This window comes from Saimiri boliviensis, chromosome 15, assembly GCF_048565385.1.
Source record: "Saimiri boliviensis isolate mSaiBol1 chromosome 15, mSaiBol1.pri, whole genome shotgun sequence".
NCBI lineage: Eukaryota > Metazoa > Chordata > Mammalia > Primates > Cebidae > Saimiri > Saimiri boliviensis.
Window position 1 is genome coordinate 92,135,468 of NC_133463.1, and position 18,439 is coordinate 92,153,906.

General features: G+C 58.0%; 1 protein-coding gene across 3 annotated transcripts in view; it reads right to left on the minus strand.

Annotated features, from left to right (window-relative positions):
* The window catches only part of ARHGAP39 (Rho GTPase activating protein 39), a 143,608-nt gene that overhangs the window by 9,898 nt on the left and 115,271 nt on the right, over positions 1-18,439 (minus strand). For all 3 annotated transcript variants that reach the window (XM_039464741.2, XM_039464740.2, XM_074387308.1), the window contains 2 exons: positions 8,896-10,258; positions 6,978-7,539 (listed from right to left, as the gene is read on the minus strand). In XM_039464741.2, coding sequence (XP_039320675.1) covers positions 6,978-7,539; positions 8,896-10,258 — 1,925 coding nt within the window. The remainder of the gene's footprint in view (positions 1-6,977; positions 7,540-8,895; positions 10,259-18,439) is intronic.

Consider the following 18,439-nt stretch of genomic DNA (forward strand, 5'->3'; position numbering starts at 1 on the left):
CTCAGGAAAGCAAGCATTTTCTCCTGTTTTGTTCTAGAAGTTTTATAGTTTTAGGTTTTATGTCTTAGTTTACGTATGATTTGCAGTTATTTTTTGTGTACGCTCCAAAATATGCATTGAAATTCATCTTTTGCTTGCAATTGCATATCCAGTTTTCCCAGCCACTAAGAAGGAAATGACTATCCTTTCTTTCTTTTTTTTTTTTTTTTTGAGACGGAGTTTCACTCTTGTTACCCAGGCTGGAGTGCAATGGCGCGATCTTGGCTCACCGCAACCTCCGCCTCCTGGATTCAAGCAATTCTCCTGCCTCAGCCTCCTGAGTAGCTGGGATTACAGGCACGTGCCACCATGCCCAGCTAATTTTTTGTATTTTTAGTAGAGACGGGGTTTCACCATGTTGACCAGGATGGTCTCGATCTCTCGACCTCGTGATCCACCCGCCTCGGCCTCCCAAAGTGCTGGGATTACAGGCTTGAGCCACCGCGCCCGGCCTGACTATCCTTTCTTAAGTGGCCTTTGCAGCACTGTGGAAAGCTGACCCATGCATACATGGGTCGCTATTCTGTTGCACTGACCTGTCTACCTTGAAGCCAGTGACACGCCCTCTTGATGAGTCTAGCTTTCTAACAAGTCAGGTGCAGTAAGTCCTCCAACTTTGAATTTTTTCAAAGGGGTTTTGGCTATTCTAGCTCCTTTGCAATTCCTACGAATTCTAAAATCAGCCTGTCAATTTCTAAAATAAAGAAATGTAGTAAAATTTGCATTCCAAATTAATCTCTGGATGGATCTGGGTAGAACTCACAGCCTAACAGGACTGAGTCTTCTGATTCATAAGCAGAGCAAACCTCTTCATCCACTGAGACCCGCTTTAATTTCAGGAATCGTTTACAGTTTTTACTGCAGGGGCCTTACATGTCCTTTGTCAGATCCATCTCTAAGTATGTCACATTTTAAAATGCTACTGCAGGCAGGCACAGAGAAGTTAAGGTAAGAGGATTGCAGCTTGAGCTCAAGGGCTGGAGGCTGCAGTAAGCTATCACACCACTGCACACCACCCTGGGCAACAGACTCTCAAAGTAAGTAAATGTGATTAAAAATATATGAAAAAAATTAATAAAAAAAATTAAATGTGATTGTACTCCACCCTGAAGACCCTGTCTCTAAATAAATAAATACATGCAATTGCAAACGGCATTTTAAAATACCAGTTTCTAATAGTTTGTTGCTAGTATATAGAAACATATGCTAAGGCTTGGTGGCTTACACATGTGATCCCAGCACTTTGGGAGGCTAAGGTGGGTAAGCCCAGAAGTTCAAGATCAGCCCGGCCAACATGGTGAAACCCCATTTCTACAAAAAATAAGAAGAAAATTAGCTGGGCTGGGTAGTGCCTGTGGTCCCAGCTACTCGGGAGGCTGAGGTGGGAGGATCCCATAAGCCTGGGAGGTGGAGGCTGCAGTAACTAGTGATGGTACCACTGCACTCCCCTGTTCATACAGTGAGGCTCTGTCTGGGAAAAAAAAGAGTAGTTTATTTATTTATTTATTTGAAATGAAGTCTTGCTTTGTCACCCAGGCTGGAGTGCAGTGGCATGATCTTGGCTCACTGCAACCTCCGCCTCCTGTGATTCTCCTACCTCGGCCTTCTGAGTACCTGGGACTGCAGGTGCACGCCACCATGTCTGGCTAATTTTTTTTTTTTTTAGTAGAGACAAGAGTTTCATCATGTTGGCCAGGCTGGTCTTGAACTCTTGGACTCAAGTGATCCACCTGCCTCAGCCTCCCAGTGTTGGGATTACAGGCGTGAGCCACCACACCCAGACTGCTTTGCTTCTTAAGCAGAGTTTTAACCAATCCTTTTGTTTTGAACTTCAGGGTCACTCCCTTTGCTAGAGGAATCTGGCTCTACCCACTTTTGAGCTTCTACGGGTTTGCTATCTGCTTTAGCTCTTCATTTTTCCACCATCTGCCCAGGATTCACTGTTCTTGGTCCACGTGCTCCAGCTTCTTCCTTTCCCATTTTCGTTTTGTTTGTGAGTTTTTAAAGTTGTGGTAAAATACACGTAACATAAAATTTACCACTTTAACCATTTTAAAATATACAGTTCTGTGGCGTTAAGTACATTTACAAGGTTGTACAACCATCACCAATGTCCACTTCCAGAACTTTTTCATCTTCCCACAGTAAACCTCTGTCCCCATTAAACACGCATCCCCACTTCTCCCCACCAGCCCTTGGCACCCACCATTCTGTCTTCTGGCTCTAGGAATCTGACTACTCTAGGGACCTCATAGAAGTGGAATCATACAATCTTTGTCCTGTGACTGGCTCCTTCCTTCAGCATGATGTCCTCAAGGCTCATCCATATGCACGTCAAAATTTCCTTCCTTCCTTTTCACTTGAGACGGAGTCTTGCCGTGTCCCCAAGGCTGTGGTGCGGTGGTATGATCTCAGCTCACGGCGTCCTCTGCTGCCCGGGCTCAAGCCATTCCCTGCCTCAGCCTTCTGAGCAGCTGGGACTACAGGCGTGCACCACCACACCCGGCTAGTTTTTTTGTATTTTAGTAGAGATGGGGTTTCACCATGTTGGTCACGATGATCTCCATCTGACCTTGTGATCCGCCCACCTTGGCCTCCCAAGTGTTGAGATTACAGGCGTGAGCCACTGTGCCTGGCCAATTTCCTTCCCTTTTAAGGCCGGAAATAATTTTCCCCTTAATGGCTGGATACGTTTTGTTTCTCCATTCAGCTGCTGATGGATCCTTGGCCTGTTTCCACCTTCTAGTTACAGGAATATGCTGCTGTGAACATGGGCGTACGAGTAACCATTAGAGTCCTTGCTTCCAGTTCTTTTGGGTAATTCCAGAAGTGGAAGTGCTACATGACATGGGAATTCTATTTTTAATTGAGGAACTGCCTAACAGTTTCCATAGTGGCTGTACCATTTTACATTCCTTTGTGGGTTTTTTCTTCCTTTAAAAAATTCCTTCACTGTCGTTTCAGTGAGTTCAAGGCAGAGGTGAATCAAATGCACATGCTCAATCGGCCAGCTTGAGCTGGAAGCCAGGAGGCCTTGCTGAATGCATGAAGAAGTGAGCAGTGAATTAAACCTTTAAGGGTCTCCAGCCTTCCAAAATCCAGAAGTGGAGCAGGTGGGAGGGTGGGGGAGCTGAAGGCTACATACCCACTGCCAGTGTGCCTCGGTGTCTGTGTTGAGAACTTGTTGAGGGAGGTCCCAGGGACCGGCCAGGACACCCTCTGCTGGTGTGAAAGTTGTGACCATGCATGACACAAGGCTAAGCTGGGGACATCACCTTGGGGGGGCCTCAGTCCCTGAGGGTGGTAGCCACACAGTGCAGGTCACACAGATGCTGGTAGATGAGTCAATCAAAGATTCCTGAGGCTGAGGCAGGTAAGGTGCTCAGGGCGATGCACCAGGCTCAGCTCTGCCCCTCACTGAGGGTCCCCAGGCAGGTGCCCTGGCCCTGAGGTTAGTTTCCTTTTTCTAAGAACTGTGCCACAGCCTAGCTGGCCCTCCAGAGCATAAGCTACCTCCTTCTGGGCTAATAGGGTCTGCGTTTATTGCTTGCTTGCTTGCTTTTAAAGACAGGGTCTTGGCTAGGCATAGTGGCTAATGCCTGTGGGAGGCTGAGGCAGGCGGATCACCTGAGGAGTTTGAGACCAGCCTGGCCAACATGGTGAAACTGCACCTCTACTAAAAATACAAAAATTAGCCAGGTGTGGTGGCGTGTGCCTGTGGTCCCTGCTACACAGGAGGCTGAGGCAGGGGAATCACTCAAACCCAGGAAGCGGAGGCTGCAGTGAGCCGAGATTGCCCTACTGCACTCCTGCACTCCAACGTGGGTGACAGAGGAGACTCCATCTCAAAAAAAAAAAAAAAAAAAAAAAAAAAAAAAAAAAAAGGCGGGGTGGGGGGGGGGTCTTTCTCTGTTGCCCAGGCTGGAGTGCAGTGGCTCCATCATGGTTCACTGCAGCCTTAACCCCTGGACTCAAGCAATCTTCCTGTCTCAGCCTCCCAAGTAGTTGGGACCACAAGCAGGCACCACCACACCTGGCTAATTTCCTTTTTAAAATTAATCATAAAGACAAGTCTCACGGCCGGGCGCAGTGGCTCACGCCTGTAATCCCAGCACTTTGGGACACCGAGATGGGTGGATAATTGAGGTCAGGAGTTTGAGACCAGCCTGACCAACATGGAGAAATCCCGTCTCTACTAAAAATACAAAATTAGTCGGGTGTGGTGGCGCATGTCTGCAATCCCAGCTACTCATGGGGCTGAGGCAGGAGAATCGCTTGAACCCGGGAGGTGAAGGCTGTGGTGAGCCGAGATCATGTCATTGCACTTGAGCCTGGGCAACAAGAGCGAAACTAGGTCTCAAAAAAAAAAAAAAAAAAAAGACAGAGTCTCACTTTGCTGCCCAGGTTGGTCTGCTCCAGGCTCAAGGGATCCTCTCGCCTCGACCCAAAGTGCTGGGGTGACAGGTGTGGGACACTGTGCCTGGCTGGGCCTGTCTTTCTGAGCAGCACCTGCATATGAAAGGTGGGACCTCCTAGGGATGGGAGGCTGGCTGGAGAGGGGGTGAGGCCCATTTGGGCAGGGATGGCCACCTTGTATATAGAGGCCTCTCTTCTGGGCTCAGGCCAATCAGGGACCCTGACAGATGAAACTAGGAGTGGATCTTGGGGCTGGAGATGGTGTTCTGGCTGTGAGGGTGGCCATGGTGCCACAGCCTAGCTGTGGGCCACCTGCCAGTAGGATCACACAGATCCCAGGCCCACTGTCACTCCAACCCATGTAGTGCTCTTGGTCCTCATGGGCCTTCCTTGGCAGAGCTCTGAAGCCATGGACGCCCAGGCTGGACCGATTGCTTTTTCCATGCAGGCTGGGACCCTGCAAGTGTAAGACGCGAGGATTAAAGCACACCAGCCTGTGTGTGAAGGGCGGCAGGCTGGGGCACAGACTCCCAGGAAGCCCCAGCCACATACTGGCTAGTCAGCTGGCCCAAGATGGGCCCAAGGAACCTCAGGCCTTTGTCTGGCTATCTGTCTTCTGGCCCTTCTCTTGCCTACTCCTGGGTACCCACTGTGGCTGCATGCTGGGCTAAGCAGCGGAGGCTCAGCTTCACAGCCTCCAGCTCAGGCACGACATTTCCAGGCCCCTTTGGAAGAGGCCGAGGAGGTGAGCTACGATGCTAACAGGAACACAGTCCCTAGGACTCCACCTGCTTCTTGATGGGCCCAAGACCAGGGATGGGGTTCACGGGCCAGCCCAGCCTGCCTGGCTCCCTGCTCTGGTCCTCTACACACCAGGAGCCTGGGCCACCTGCCAAGCTCTGCCTTTGCTGTGATCTTATGTTGAAAAGTCCACATCAGGTGAAACCACATGGCTTCCAAAATCTCCCCACAAATAGCTGACAGGCTGGGTGGTGCCTATACCCAACACACTGTCCCCAGGACCTTCCCACTGCCCTGTGGCCCCCACCCTGCCTCTGTGTGCCCACAGCAGCATTAGATTTCCTCATCTGGGCTGGGGGTTCTGGGGTAAGGCCCAGCAAGGCCCCAGTCAGGAGCTCAATCTCTGCAGAGGCAAAGGCCAGACCAAGGTGGGCTCTCACTGGCATAGAGCAGAGTATGGCATGTTCACCTGGAGCATGTGCACGTTTTTGGGTGTGCACACATGTTCATGCGTGTGCACGTTCATGTGTGTGAATATGTGGGTGTGTGCACGTGCTTGTGTGAGCATGTGCACGTCATGTGTGGGTGTGTATGCACGTGTTCATGCACATGTGAGCACATTCACATATCCGTGTGCGCACATGGATGTGCACATGCTAGTGTGCACGTGTTCGTGTGCATGCATGTGTGCCCGTGTGCATGCATGTGTGCCCGTGTGCATGCACGTGTTCATGTGTCCACGCGTGGGTGTGCACGTGTTCGTGCACGTGTACGTGAGCATGTGTGCCTGTTCGTGCATGTGTGCACGTGTTCGTGTGCATGCATGTGTGCCCGTGTGCACGCACGTGCTCATGTGTGCACGTGTGTGTGCACGTGTTCGTGCATGTGTGAGCGTGTGCCTGTTCGTGCATGTGTGCACGTGTTCCTGTGCATGCATGTATGCACGTTTGTGAGTGCACATGCATGCATGCGTGCACATGTTCATGCTCGTACATGCCTGTATATGGGTGTGTGTACCCACATATTCGTGTGCATGTGTGTGTGCACTTGTGTGCATCTCTGGACATCAGTTCTGTGGCTGTGCCCTGTAGACACCCATGATGTGAGGTAGAGGATGGCTTGCTGCAGACACAGGGCTGCCCAGCTGATGGCACCATGGCCTGGGCCCAGGACACCTGAAGTATCGCCTTGGAGAGCCCTAGGCACACTCTGGCCTCCCATGTTGCCCCAGGCAGGCGCCAGGGTGACAATGGCTCTAACTTACAACCCCACGGGGTAGCTCTGGGACAGCTGAGGTGCTGTATGCCACTGCCATCGTGCTCCTGCCTGCTCACAGGAGCCTTCTGCCAGGACCATGCCCGGAACAGGCAGCCTGGGTCTTGCCAGGGTAGTAACCCCTCCAGGCGACAGATGGCAGAAGGCAGGTGCGGCAGGCATGCAGGGGCCTGATTGCAGCTGCGTTGCCCTTGGCCTCTTTGTGCCTGCCTCTGCCAGGGAGCGGGACTGGCCGTGGTGGGCTTGGTGCAGAGTGGATGCAGCCGTCGAGGCCCCACGCTTCGTGTCTGCCAGGGCTCCAGGGCTCTTCACCTCAGTGCACAGGTGGGGCTCCAGGAAGAGGCCCACATCCAACGGAGGCCCAGGGTGTGTGGTGTTTCAGATGTGTGTGGAGCCATAGCCCTGTGCTGGAGGCTGCAGGGACTCACCAGGTGCTGCCCAGCACAGCATGAGCCCTCTTCACTGCCCTTACCTGAGCGGGTGGCAGAGCCTGAGCAACGCCTTACCTTTGGTGTCATTGACTGGGTCCATGTGCCGGTAGATGTAGCCTTCCAGGTAGGAGTGGAACTTGGGAGTGGGAGGGAAAAAGGCCAGGCAGATGGCCATGAGCTCCCAGCCACGGGCCAGGCTCTCCAGGCGGAAGTTCTCGGTGGTCTGCCGGCACAGCTGGATGTAGAGCTCGTCCCGCAGGCCCTGCACGCTCCAGCCCTTGGTGGCAACCTCCAGGGCCACATGCAGCGGGTCGGCCTTGGCCCGCCGGTCGCCCATGTACATCTGGATCAGCTTGAAGAGCTCACAGGCCTCCTTCTTCACGTGCCGGTCGCTGGTCACGATCATGGGCTTCTTGATGGACTCGCTGCTCCAGGCCAGCATGTTGGCAATGGACACCTTCCGCCGGAAGAGGCCCTGCGTGTGCTTGTTGAAGTGCTTGGAGGCCCAGTTCTCGATGTCCGTCTCCGAGGAGGGCTTGCGCAGCGTGAAGGTGGGGAAGACACAGCTGGAGCTGGGCATGCCGCTGCGGCTCTGCCGGCTGCTCTCAAACTGGGCACAGGCACCAAGGTCCTCAGACTGAGAAGGACAAACGGGGCTGTGCTGTTAGGGGGAGGGAGAGGGCCAGGCAGAGGGGCCCACTGGGCCACAGCCCCGAGAAGTGTGAGCCGGGACCCCACCAGAGCCAGCCAGGCGAGAGGCACCGTCTGCTCCCCATAAGGCTGCCCGAGGTGGGAGACCCAGGGGAGCCCTGCCTGTCCACACAGGTGGCCAGGGCACCAGAGTCCTGCACTATTTGGGTTAGGCAGGGCGGCCAGAGCAGCACTGCTGTTGGGTGACCCAGATGACCTGGCTGAGGGTGAGGTAGGAGGAAGGTGCGAGCACCCACTGGCATCCCCAGGCGGCTGACCTCATTCTGCTGCCCCCTGAGGAAGTGCCAGTGCCCTCGCTCAGACACGGAAGGCTGCAGTTCACACCAGGTGAAGGTGCCATCTGGTTCCCAATCCCTCACTCCTGGGACCGCAGGCCCTTACTCCAGCCTTCAGCCCAGGCCGAGCTCCAGGAGGCCCCTCTCTGGCTGCTGCTTTCCGAGGACCCTGCTCTGCACCCCAGGCCTCTCTGCCCTCTTTCCTGCCTGTCCTCTTGTCCTCCTGCAACTTGAGCAGTGGACAAAAGCACGGACTGGAAGCTGCCCTGAGCTCTCCACCCTGGAGGCCATGAAGGCCACCCAGGCTCTTGAGGCCTCCCCACCCCAGGAAGCTCCCTGGGTTCTTCCTCCTGCCCCTGGCTCTCGGACACTAGGCCTGCCCTCTGCCTTGGCTTCCTGTGTCTGCAGCAGACCAGTGTGAAAGGCCAGGGTTGGGAGGTGAGAACAAGTGCACGTGGCCTCTGTGGAATCCAGCCTCCACCAGCTGCAGCCACCCGGTGGGGAACCTGTCAGAGGCCTTGGGCTGTGTGCAACATCCCAGAATTCCTGGGGTGTCCGTCCTCAGCAGCTCTTCCTACCAGAGGAAGGCTTGGGCACTGGCTTTAAGAACCACCAGGGAGCCCCTGACACCGTCTGCCCGCTCCTCAGGAGCCCAGGCCGTAGCACTGGTGGCCGCCACCCTCCCAGTCTGTTGAGGCCTCCTCTGTTCTATGGCTTGAGTCAGGGTGTGGCCTCCTGCTCCCAGGCGCCCCGAGAATGAGGAAGGCATTGCCAGGGCACCCCCAGAAGCCCACACCCCACAAGGGACTCCTTGTGGACTCTCGGCTGCACCCTGACAGCCTGCTGGAGTGCCCAGGCCGAGACACGGGGCTTCAGAGCTCTGTGTGCTGCATGTACGCCCTCGACACCAAGTCTCCTGTGCCCAGCCCATGGGGCCCACCCCGACCCCAAGTTGACCCCAGGCTGGGCCCAGGCTCTCCAGCTCAGCCCACCCGCCAGGCCCTCACCTGTGAGGGGTGGAGGTAGGGCTCCGGGGAGGCCAGGTTGGTCTGCACAGAGACGCTCTTCTCCAGCAGGATCTGGGGGAAGCCAAGCTTCTCGAAGGTGCCCCTCCTCCAGTGCTTGTTCTCCTGCTGGGCCAGCGCCTCGTCCTCGCTGAAGGCGCGCACCACGGGCCCGGGCATGGGCAGTGGCAGGGCGCCGTCGCTCTCGTAGCCAGAGCCGTCCTGCTGGGAGTCCCAGCTGCTCCTCTGCTTCATGTGGAAGTGGGCCTGCTGCGCCTCCCAGGCCAGCCGAGCCTGCGCCAGAAAGGGCTCGGCCGTGCCCCGCGCCCCGTCGGCCTCACCTTCCGTTCGCTTCCCAGGGGCGAGGCTGGTCCCGCACGGGGGCTGCTCCTCGGCCAGCGGCTGCTCAACAAGCAAGTCCCCGGGGCCCTCGGTGGGGGTGGCGCTGGCGGCCTGGCACAGAGAGGGCTTTCTGCTCTTTCGCTTGCGTGTGCCCGGGGAGTAGCCTGTGGAGGACAGCGTGTCCTGCTGGCTGGACCAGGACATGGCGTCCTCCTGGGCCTGCGGCAGCGGTGTGGGCGGCTGGCTGTGCCGCAGCTCAGGCCCCTCCATCGTGCTGTAGTCTCCGGACTTGACGCCCAGGCGCTGGTCCCTCAGCAGGCAGGGGCTGGGCTGCAGCGAGTAGGAGCCGCCGCCGGGGTTGGGCGCGAACTTGTGCCGAGGCCCGGCGCGCAGCTTGGGGCTGGAGCCCGCCTGCTCCACGTAGACCAGCTGCCGCACGTACTCCTTGCCCGCGGGACTGTACTCCAGGCTCAGGAAGCGCTCGGGGCACTTCTGCTTGGTGAGCACCAGCTGCTGGCAGGGCGAGGGGGGCCCCTGCTTGTTGGGCTGAAGGAATGGCCGGGGCTTGCGGCCCGGCGACCGCTGGGGAGAGCCGACCTGGTAGCCCCCGCCTGCCTCGAACTGCACGTCCATGGGGGGCTCATCATAGATGGGGGCCTGGTACTCTACTGGGGGCTCCTCGTAGAGCGGGGGCTCATAGCCGTAGCGCGGGGAGGAGGGCTGCGAATCCCCGGAGGGCTTTCGCGGCTGGGCCAGCAGCGGGGAGCTGCTCCCGGGGAGCTCGGCCCTCTTCAGGAAGGGTGACGGCCTCCTTTCTGGGAAGAAGATGGTGCCGTCAGTCTCTGGGGCGAAGGTCTGCAGGCTGGGCGAGTGCTGGCTGCCAGAGGGTCTGCGGGAGCGGACCCCGGGGGGGCCATCTGGGGTGTAGCCATTGCCCTGGGCGGCGAGAAAGCTGGGCTCGCGGTCGGCGACCTTGATGAGCATGCGCTCTTTGGTACCTGAGTCCCACCGCAGCGAGGAGGTCCTGCAAAGGAGCGGGCGCGCACAGGTGACTGACTGGTGCCCACCTGCTGCTTCTGGGCACGCCCCACCCTTTTGGGGGCTGCAGGTGGCGGCTCCCACGAACCCCCTGTTGTGCACCTTCCCAGCGTGGTACCCACCTGCTGCTTCTGGGCACGCCCCACCCTTTTGGGGGCTGCAGGTGGCGGCTCCCACGAACCCCCTGTTGTACACCTTCCCAGCGTGGAGGTGTGCCCTGGGCAGTGTGGCCTGGAGCCCCTCACACCTGCCCGGCCCCAGCCCCTTAGCCCTCCCTCTGGGACTACTCTCGACTGCCTGGAGCTACCGCCCACGACCAGGCATCTGTCTGCTGCCATCCCAGCCCCTGACCAGGCACAGAGCTGCTTCTGTAATAGAACCCAGGGCAGCCCTGCCAGGGCCCTCTTACTGTGGATGCTGGGCAGATGGCCCCTGAGCTGCCTGAGCTGCAGGGCAGGCCTGGGCCCTGTGTTCCCGCTGAGCCCACCAGGAGCAGGGTACAATACCAGCGTCCCAGGGCCCCATTTTCCAACTGGGGCTCCTGTGAGCTCCAAAAAGACTGTCCTCCCCTGACCCTGCCCCAGTCACCACGCTCACTCCAACATCTGCAGGTGTCCCACTAACACCAGCACCTGGCTAAGGGCACCACAGTCCCTGGAGTCATGCCGTCTGCGTCCTCACCAGTCCCCCCAACCCAGTGCATGAGCCCCCCTCGCTTATCTGCAACACGGGAGACCCTGCCCTGGGCCGCAACGCAGGGCGGATATATGGACGTGAAGCCCACATGTGCTCTGCCCCGGCGCCCAAGGTTAGCACTGGTCCTGTGTCCGCAGCTGTGCCTGCCATGCAGGGCACTGCACCCAGGACACGGCCCAGGGAGAGATGAGGGCTCCTCTGCCACCTTCAGTCTCCTGGAGACTCCTGGGTGTGGTCCTCCATTTGGGACGCACAGCGCTTCCTCCATCTGCAGTCTGACGTCATCTACAATTTCCAAACGTTGCTTTTACCCTGTCCTCTCCCCTCCCTTCTGGGACTCCAATTGCAGTCTTTCTTACTGCGCATCACGTGGTTTGGTTTTGTTTTTCCGAGACGAAGTCTTGCTTTGTCACCCAGGCTGAAGTACAATGGCGTGATCTCACCTCACTGCAACCTCCATCTCCCCAGTTCAAGTGATTCTCCCGCCTCAGCCTCCGGAATAGCTGGGATTCCAGGGTGCACCACCACGCCTGGCTAATTTTTGTGGTTTTAGTAGAGAGGGGGTTTCATCATGTTGGGCAGGCTGGTCTTGAACTCCTGACCTCAGGTGATCTGCCCACCTTGGCCTCCCAAAGTGCCGGGATTACATGTGTGAGCCACTGCACCCAGCCCCGCTGGTTTTCACGGTGTTGTGCAGTTCCCATCGCTTGGCAACTCCATACTTCAGAATATCTTCTTCTAAACTATCTTCCAGGTTACTACTTTTCTATTCAGATATGTTTAATCTGCTCTTAAATGCATTGTCTTCGTCTATTCAGGCTGCTACAACAAAATACTACAAATGAGGTAGCTTAAAAATAGGGAATGGCCGGGGCCAGGCACAGTGGCTCATGCCTGTAATCCCAGCTACTCAGAAGGCTGAGGCAGGAGAATCACTTGAACCCAGGAGGCAGAGGTTGCAGTGAGCTGAGATCGCGTCACTGCACTCTGGCCTGGGCAACACAGTGAGATTCCATCTCAAAAAACAAACAAAACCCCCCAAAAAACAAAAATAGAATGGCTGGGCATGGTGGCTCACACCTGTAATCCAAAGGACTTTGGGAGGCTGAGGCAGGAGGATCACTTGAGCCCAGGAGTTCAAGACCAGCCTGGGCAACATAGCAAGACCCCATCTCTACAAAAACAAAAGCCAATCAGCTGAACATGGTGGTGTGCTCCTGTAGTCCCAGCTACTCAGGAGGCTGGGTGAGAGGATCGCTTGAGCTCAGGGAGGTCAAAGCTGCAGTAAGCCATGATCGTACCGCTGCTCTCCAGCCTGGGTGACAGAGTGAGACCCTGTCTAAAAAAACTAAATAAATAAAAAGAACTCCAGGAATTTGGCCAGGCATGGTGGCTCACATCTGTAATCCCAGCACTTGGGGAGGCTGTGGCAGGAGGATCACTTGAAGCCAGGAGTTTGAGACCAGCCTGGGCAACACAGTGAGACCTCATCTCTAAACGTAGAAACCCCACACATTGTATAAGCTAGTTGTGTCCCTCTGATTGAGGTGGGGTCTTTCTGGACAAGGCCACACTCCCCATTGCCTGGGGGGTTGGTGAGGTGAGGCCAGGAAGACACGGGGCCCCCTGACCTGCTGGCCATGGGGCGATCCGTTTCAGAACGCCGGGCCATGGGCCCACTTGGCATGGCCATAGCACCCAGTTGAGAAGTCAGGGCAGCAGCCGGGGGCAGAGTGCAGGTGCCTGTTCCTGGGATTTCTGCCTATGGCTGCTGGAGGCTGCTCCTAGCCTGACACCAGGGACCAGCCAGGCAGCATGGACAGTGGCAGCCAGTGTGACAGAAGCCACCAAACCCTGAGGGCCAGGTGCGGAGTCAGCCCCTCCATGGCCTGGGACGCTGAACAGTGAAGGGCTCTGGGTTTCGGGAGATCTGGGGTTGCTCTGTGGCTGCAAGGCTTGGATTTCACTTAACATTTTTCTGCCTCAGTTTCCTCTTCAGTTATGATGAAGATTCAACAAAACAATGTGCATGTAGTAAGGCCGAGCTCAGCACTGACACAGAAAACCCTCGGTAAATGCAAAGCATCAGTTTTGCAATCTGTGCTTCTTTTTGCCTCTTAACAGACACGCCTTAGCCTGGGTCAGGCCTGGGGAAGGTCTTGGCAGATGGTCTCAGCACAGGGTGCCCTGCCATGGCCCTAGGGAGGCGCTTTTCCACTGCCGGTCTAGGGTTGCTGAGGGAGGGCAGGGGGCTGGCAGGCTGCCAGGAGGGTGGGGTGAGTGTGAGGAGAGGCGAGCGCAGGGAAAGGCCTGCTGGTCAGATGTGGTCTCACATTCACCTGTGCTCCCTCCAGGCCTGCCCCTGCCAGGCTGCCCCCACTGTGTCCCTGCTGTTCTAGATGTGGTCTCTTGATATCCCTGAGTGCTGGTATCAAGCTGCTGAGTTTTTTTTTCTATCTCAATACACAGAGAACACCAGAAGCAATGTGCTTTTACCAGGCTGAGGCAGTAGCACACCTTCACTGTATCTCAGGGCTGGGTCAGCAGCTCCCTGGCTTTTGTTTATAATTTTTTTTTTCCTGAGTGAACTGAGTTCATGTAGTTTATTTCACAGGGACTTTATTTCTTGTCATCCCACATGGCATCACACTGGTCCATTATGTTGGTGGCACACTTGTGAAAGGAAGCACCAGGCATGCTCTGGGGGCAGAGTGGGGCTTCCAGGCCTCCCGAGCCCAGCAGGCCTGACTGGCTTACATCTGCTTTCTGTTTTTTTTTTTTTTTTTTTTTTTTAGACGGAGTTTCGCTCTTGTTACCCAGGCTGGAGTGCAATGGCGCGATCTCAGCTCACCGCAACCTCTGCCTCCTGGGTTCAAGCAATTCTCCTGCCTCAGCCTCCTGAGTAGCTGGGATTACAGGCACGGGCCACCATGCCCAGCTAATGTTTTTTGTATTTTTAGTAGAGACGGGGTTTCACCATGTTGGCCAGGATGGTCTCGATCTCTCGACCTCGTGATCCTCCTGCCTCGGCCTCCCAAAGTGCTGGGATGACAGGTGTGAGCCACGGCGCCCGGTTGCATCTGTTCTGCTCTCAGCCTCCGTGGGGCTGGCGTGGCGCTGGATACCAGCCCTCCCCCCACTCCCGGAAGCCCCCACATGGCTGTGGCAGCTCACGCCCAGGCCTCCAGCTTGTCCAGAGGGAAGCTTCACTCTGCACATGGGAGTCCAGAGTGGGAGTGCAGGTTGGTTGAGGGTGGGACCTCCTAGGAGCGGCTATCGTGGGACCCTGGGACACTCAGCACTCCACCCCAGGAGATGTCAGCACCGTCTGTAATTGTGCCCAGCTTGCTGCATGGCAGGTCCTCTCACTGGCTCCCCAAGGAAATTAAGTTCTCTCATTCCAGAAGCCCTAGATCACAGGAAGAACTGGCTTGGCAGATTCAGCTGGGTGCCTGCTCTTAGCCAGCTGAATCTACAAGTGTCAATCTGGCGAGCTTGAGTCCCCGATCCACATATCATTAGAACACACAGAGGTGGCAGGTTTCAGCAAAAAGGACAGGGTCTGGCTGTCCACTTACCCCCACTGCTCTACCCTCCCAGCTAAACATACATGCATCACCCCAGGGCACAGAACCCCTCGGAGGCAGTATCCTGCTGCTACACATTGGCAGGCCTCCCTCATCCCCCTGTGGGTCCAGCCGCTTCTTCCGGACACCACTGGACCTCTGTCCCAAAGTCACAGCGACAGGATGACAGTGACAGGTGAGGGATGTGAGGAGGGCTGAGCTGTCTGGTCTGAAGCAGCCCCCAACAGGTCACTGGAGGAGGCCAGGCCACCACCACCACACTGGCTGAGGGCAAGGGATCGCCCTCAGAGAGACACTGCCCTACTCGGAGCAGATGCTGGGTTGGGCCGGCTGATGCAGTGCCAGGGTCTCTCCTCCCTGCCAGGTGCAGAGGGAGCCTGCTGCCCTCACACACAGCTCCATGTCCTCTCCTCCCTGACAGGTGCAGAGGGAGCCTGCTGCCCTCACACAGAGCCCCATGTCCTCTCCTCCCTGCCAGGTGCAGAGGGAGCCTGCTGCCCTCACACAGAGCCCCATGTCCTCTCCTCCCTGCCAGGTGCAGAGGGAGCCTGCTGCCCTCACACACAGCTCCATGTCCTCTCCTCCCTGCCAGGTGCAGAGGGAACCTGCTGCCCTCACACACAGCTCCATGTCCTCTCCTCCCTGACAGGTGCAGAGGGAGCCTGCTGCCCTCACACACAGCTCCATGTCCTCTCCTCCCTGACAGGTGCAGAGGGAACCTGCTGCCCTCACACAGAGCCCCATGTCCTCTCCTCCCTGCCAGGTGCAGAGGGAGCCTGCTGCCCTCACACACAGCTCCATGTCCTCTCCTCCCTGCCAGGTGCAGAGGGAACCTGCTGCCCTCACACACAGCTCCATGTCCTCTCCTCCCTGACAGGTGCAGAGGGAGCCTGCTGCCCTCACACACAGCTCCATGTCCTCTCCTCCCTGACAGGTGCAGAGGGAACCTGCTGCCCTCACACAGAGCCCCATGTCCTCTCCTCCCTGCCAGGTGCAGAGGGAGCCTGCTGCCCTCACACAGAGCCCCATGTCCTCTCCTCCCTGCCAGGTGCAGAGGGAGCCTGCTGCCCTCACACACAGCTCCATGTCCTCTCCTCCCTGACAGGTGCAGAGGGAGCCTGCTGCCCTCACACACAGCTCCATGTCCTCTCCTCCCTGCCAGGTGCAGAGGGAGCCTGCTGCCCTCACACACAGCTCCATGTCCTCTCCTCCCTGACAGGTGCAGAGGGAACCTGCTGCCCTCACACAGAGCCCCATGTCCTCTCCTCCTTGACAGGTGCAGAGGGAGCCTGCTGCCCTCACACACAGCTCCATGTCCTCTCCTCCCTGACAGGTGCAGAGGGAGCCTGCTGCCCTCACACACAGCTCCATGTCCTCTCCTCCCTGCCAGGTGCAGAGGGAGCCTGCTGCCCTCACACAGAGCCCCATGTCCTCTCCTCCCTGACAGGTGCAGAGGGAGCCTGCTGCCCTCACACAGAGCCCCATGTCCTCTCCTCCCTGCCAGGTGCAGAGGGAGCCTGCTGCCCTCACACACAGCTCCATGTCCTCTCCTCCCTGACAGGTGCAGAGGGAACCTGCTGCCCTCACACAGAGCCCCATGTCCTCTCCTCCCTGACAGGTGCAGAGGGAGCCTGCTGCCCTCACACAGAGCCCCATGTCCTCTCCTCCCTGCCAGGTGCAGAGGGAGCCTGCTGCCCTCACACAGAGCCCCATGTCCTCTCCTCCCTGCCAGGTGCAGAGGGAGCCTGCTGCCCTCACACAGAGCCCCATGTCCTCTCCTCCCTGCCAGGTGCAGAGGGAGCCTGCTGCCCTCACACACAGCTCCATGTCCTCTCCTCCCTGCCAGGTGCAGAGGGAACCTGCTGCCCTCACACAGAGCCCCATGTCCTCTCCTCCCTGACAGGTGCAGAGGGAGCCTGCTGCCCTCACACACAGCTCCATGTCCTCTCCTCCCTGACAGGTGCAGAGGGAGCCTGCTGCCCTCACACAGAGCCCCATGTCCTCTCCTCCCTGCCAGGTGCAGAGGGAGCCTGCTGCCCTCACACAGAGCTCCATGTCCTCTCCTCCCTGACAGGTGCAGAGGGAGCCTGCTGCCCTCACACAGAGCCCCATGTCCTCTCCTCCCTGACAGGTGCAGAGGGAGCCTGCTGCCCTCACACACAGCTCCATGTCCTCTCCTCCCTGACAGGTGCAGAGGGAGCCTGCTGCCCTCACACAGAGCCCCATGTCCTCTCCTCCCTGACAGGTGCAGAGGGAGCCTGCTGCCCTCACACACAGCTCCATGTCCTCTCCTCCCTGACAGGTGCAGAGGGAGCCTGCTGCCCTCACACACAGCTCCATGTCCTCTCCTCCCTGACAGGTGCAGAGGGAGCCTGCTGCCCTCACACAGAGCTCCATGTCCTCTCCTCCCTGACAGGTGCAGAGGGAGCCTGCTGCCCTCACACAGAGCCCCATGTCCTCTCCTCCCTGACAGGTGCAGAGGGAGCCTGCTGCCCTCACACAGAGCTCCATGTCCTCTCCTCCCTGACAGGTGCAGAGGGAGCCTGCTGCCCTCACACAGAGCCCCATGTCCTCTCCTCCCTGCCAGGTGCAGAGGGAGCCTGCTGCCCTCACACAGAGCCCCATGTCCTCTCCTCCCTGCCAGGTGCAGAGGGAGCCTGCTGCCCTCACACAGAGCTCCATGTCCTCTCCTCCCTGCCAGGTGCAGAGGGAGCCTGCTGCCCTCACACAGAGCCCCATGTCCTCTCCTCCCTGACAGGTGCAGAGGGAGCCTGCTGCCCTCACACAGAGCCCCATGTCCTCTCCTCCCTGACAGGTGCAGAGGGAGCCTGCTGCCCTCACACAGAGCCCCATGTCCTCTCCTCCCTGCCAGGTGCAGAGGGAGCCTGCTGCCCTCACACAGAGCTCCATGTCCTCTCCTCCCTGACAGGTGCAGAGGGAGCCTGCTGCCCTCACACACAGCTCCATGTCCTCTCCTCCCTGACAGGTGCAGAGGGAACCTGCTGCCCTCACACAGAGCCCCATGTCCTCTCCTCCCTGACAGGTGCAGAGGGAGCCTGCTGCCCTCACACAGAGCTCCATGTCCTCTCCTCCCCTGACAGGTGCAGAGGGAGCCTGCTGCCCTCACACAGAGCCCCATGTCCTCTCCTCCCTGCCAGGTGCAGAGGGAGCCTGCTGCCCTCACACAGAGCTCCATGTCCTCTCCTCCCTGCCAGGTGCAGAGGGAGCCTGCTGCCCTCACACAGAGCCCCATGTCCTCTCCTCCCTGACAGGTGCAGAGGGAGCCTGCTGCCCTCACACAGAGCTCCATGTCCTCTCCTCCCTGACAGGTGCAGAGGGAGCCTGCTGCCCTCACACAGAGCCCCATGTCCTCTCCTCCCTGCCAGGTGCAGAGGGAGCCTGCTGCCCTCACACACAGCTCCATGTCCTCTCCTCCCTGACAGGTGCAGAGGGAGCCTGCTGCCCTCACACAGAGCCCCATGTCCTCTCCTCCCTGACAGGTGCAGAGGGAGCCTGCTGCCCTCACACAGAGCCCCATGTCCTCTCCTCCCTGCCAGGTGCAGAGGGAGCCTGCTGCCCTCACACACAGCTCCATGTCCTCTCCTCCCTGACAGGTGCAGAGGGAGCCTGCTGCCCTCACACAGAGCTCCATGTCCTCTCCTCCCTGACAGGTGCAGAGGGAGCCTGCTGCCCTCACACAGAGCCCCATGTCCTCTCCTCCCTGACAGGTGCAGAGGGAACCTGCTGCCCTCACACAGAGCCCCATGTCCTCTCCTCCCTGCCAGGTGGCAGAGGGAACCTGCTGCCCTCACACAGAGCTCCATGTCCTCTCCTCCCTGACAGGTGCAGAGGGAGCCTGCTGCCCTCACACAGAGCCCCATGTC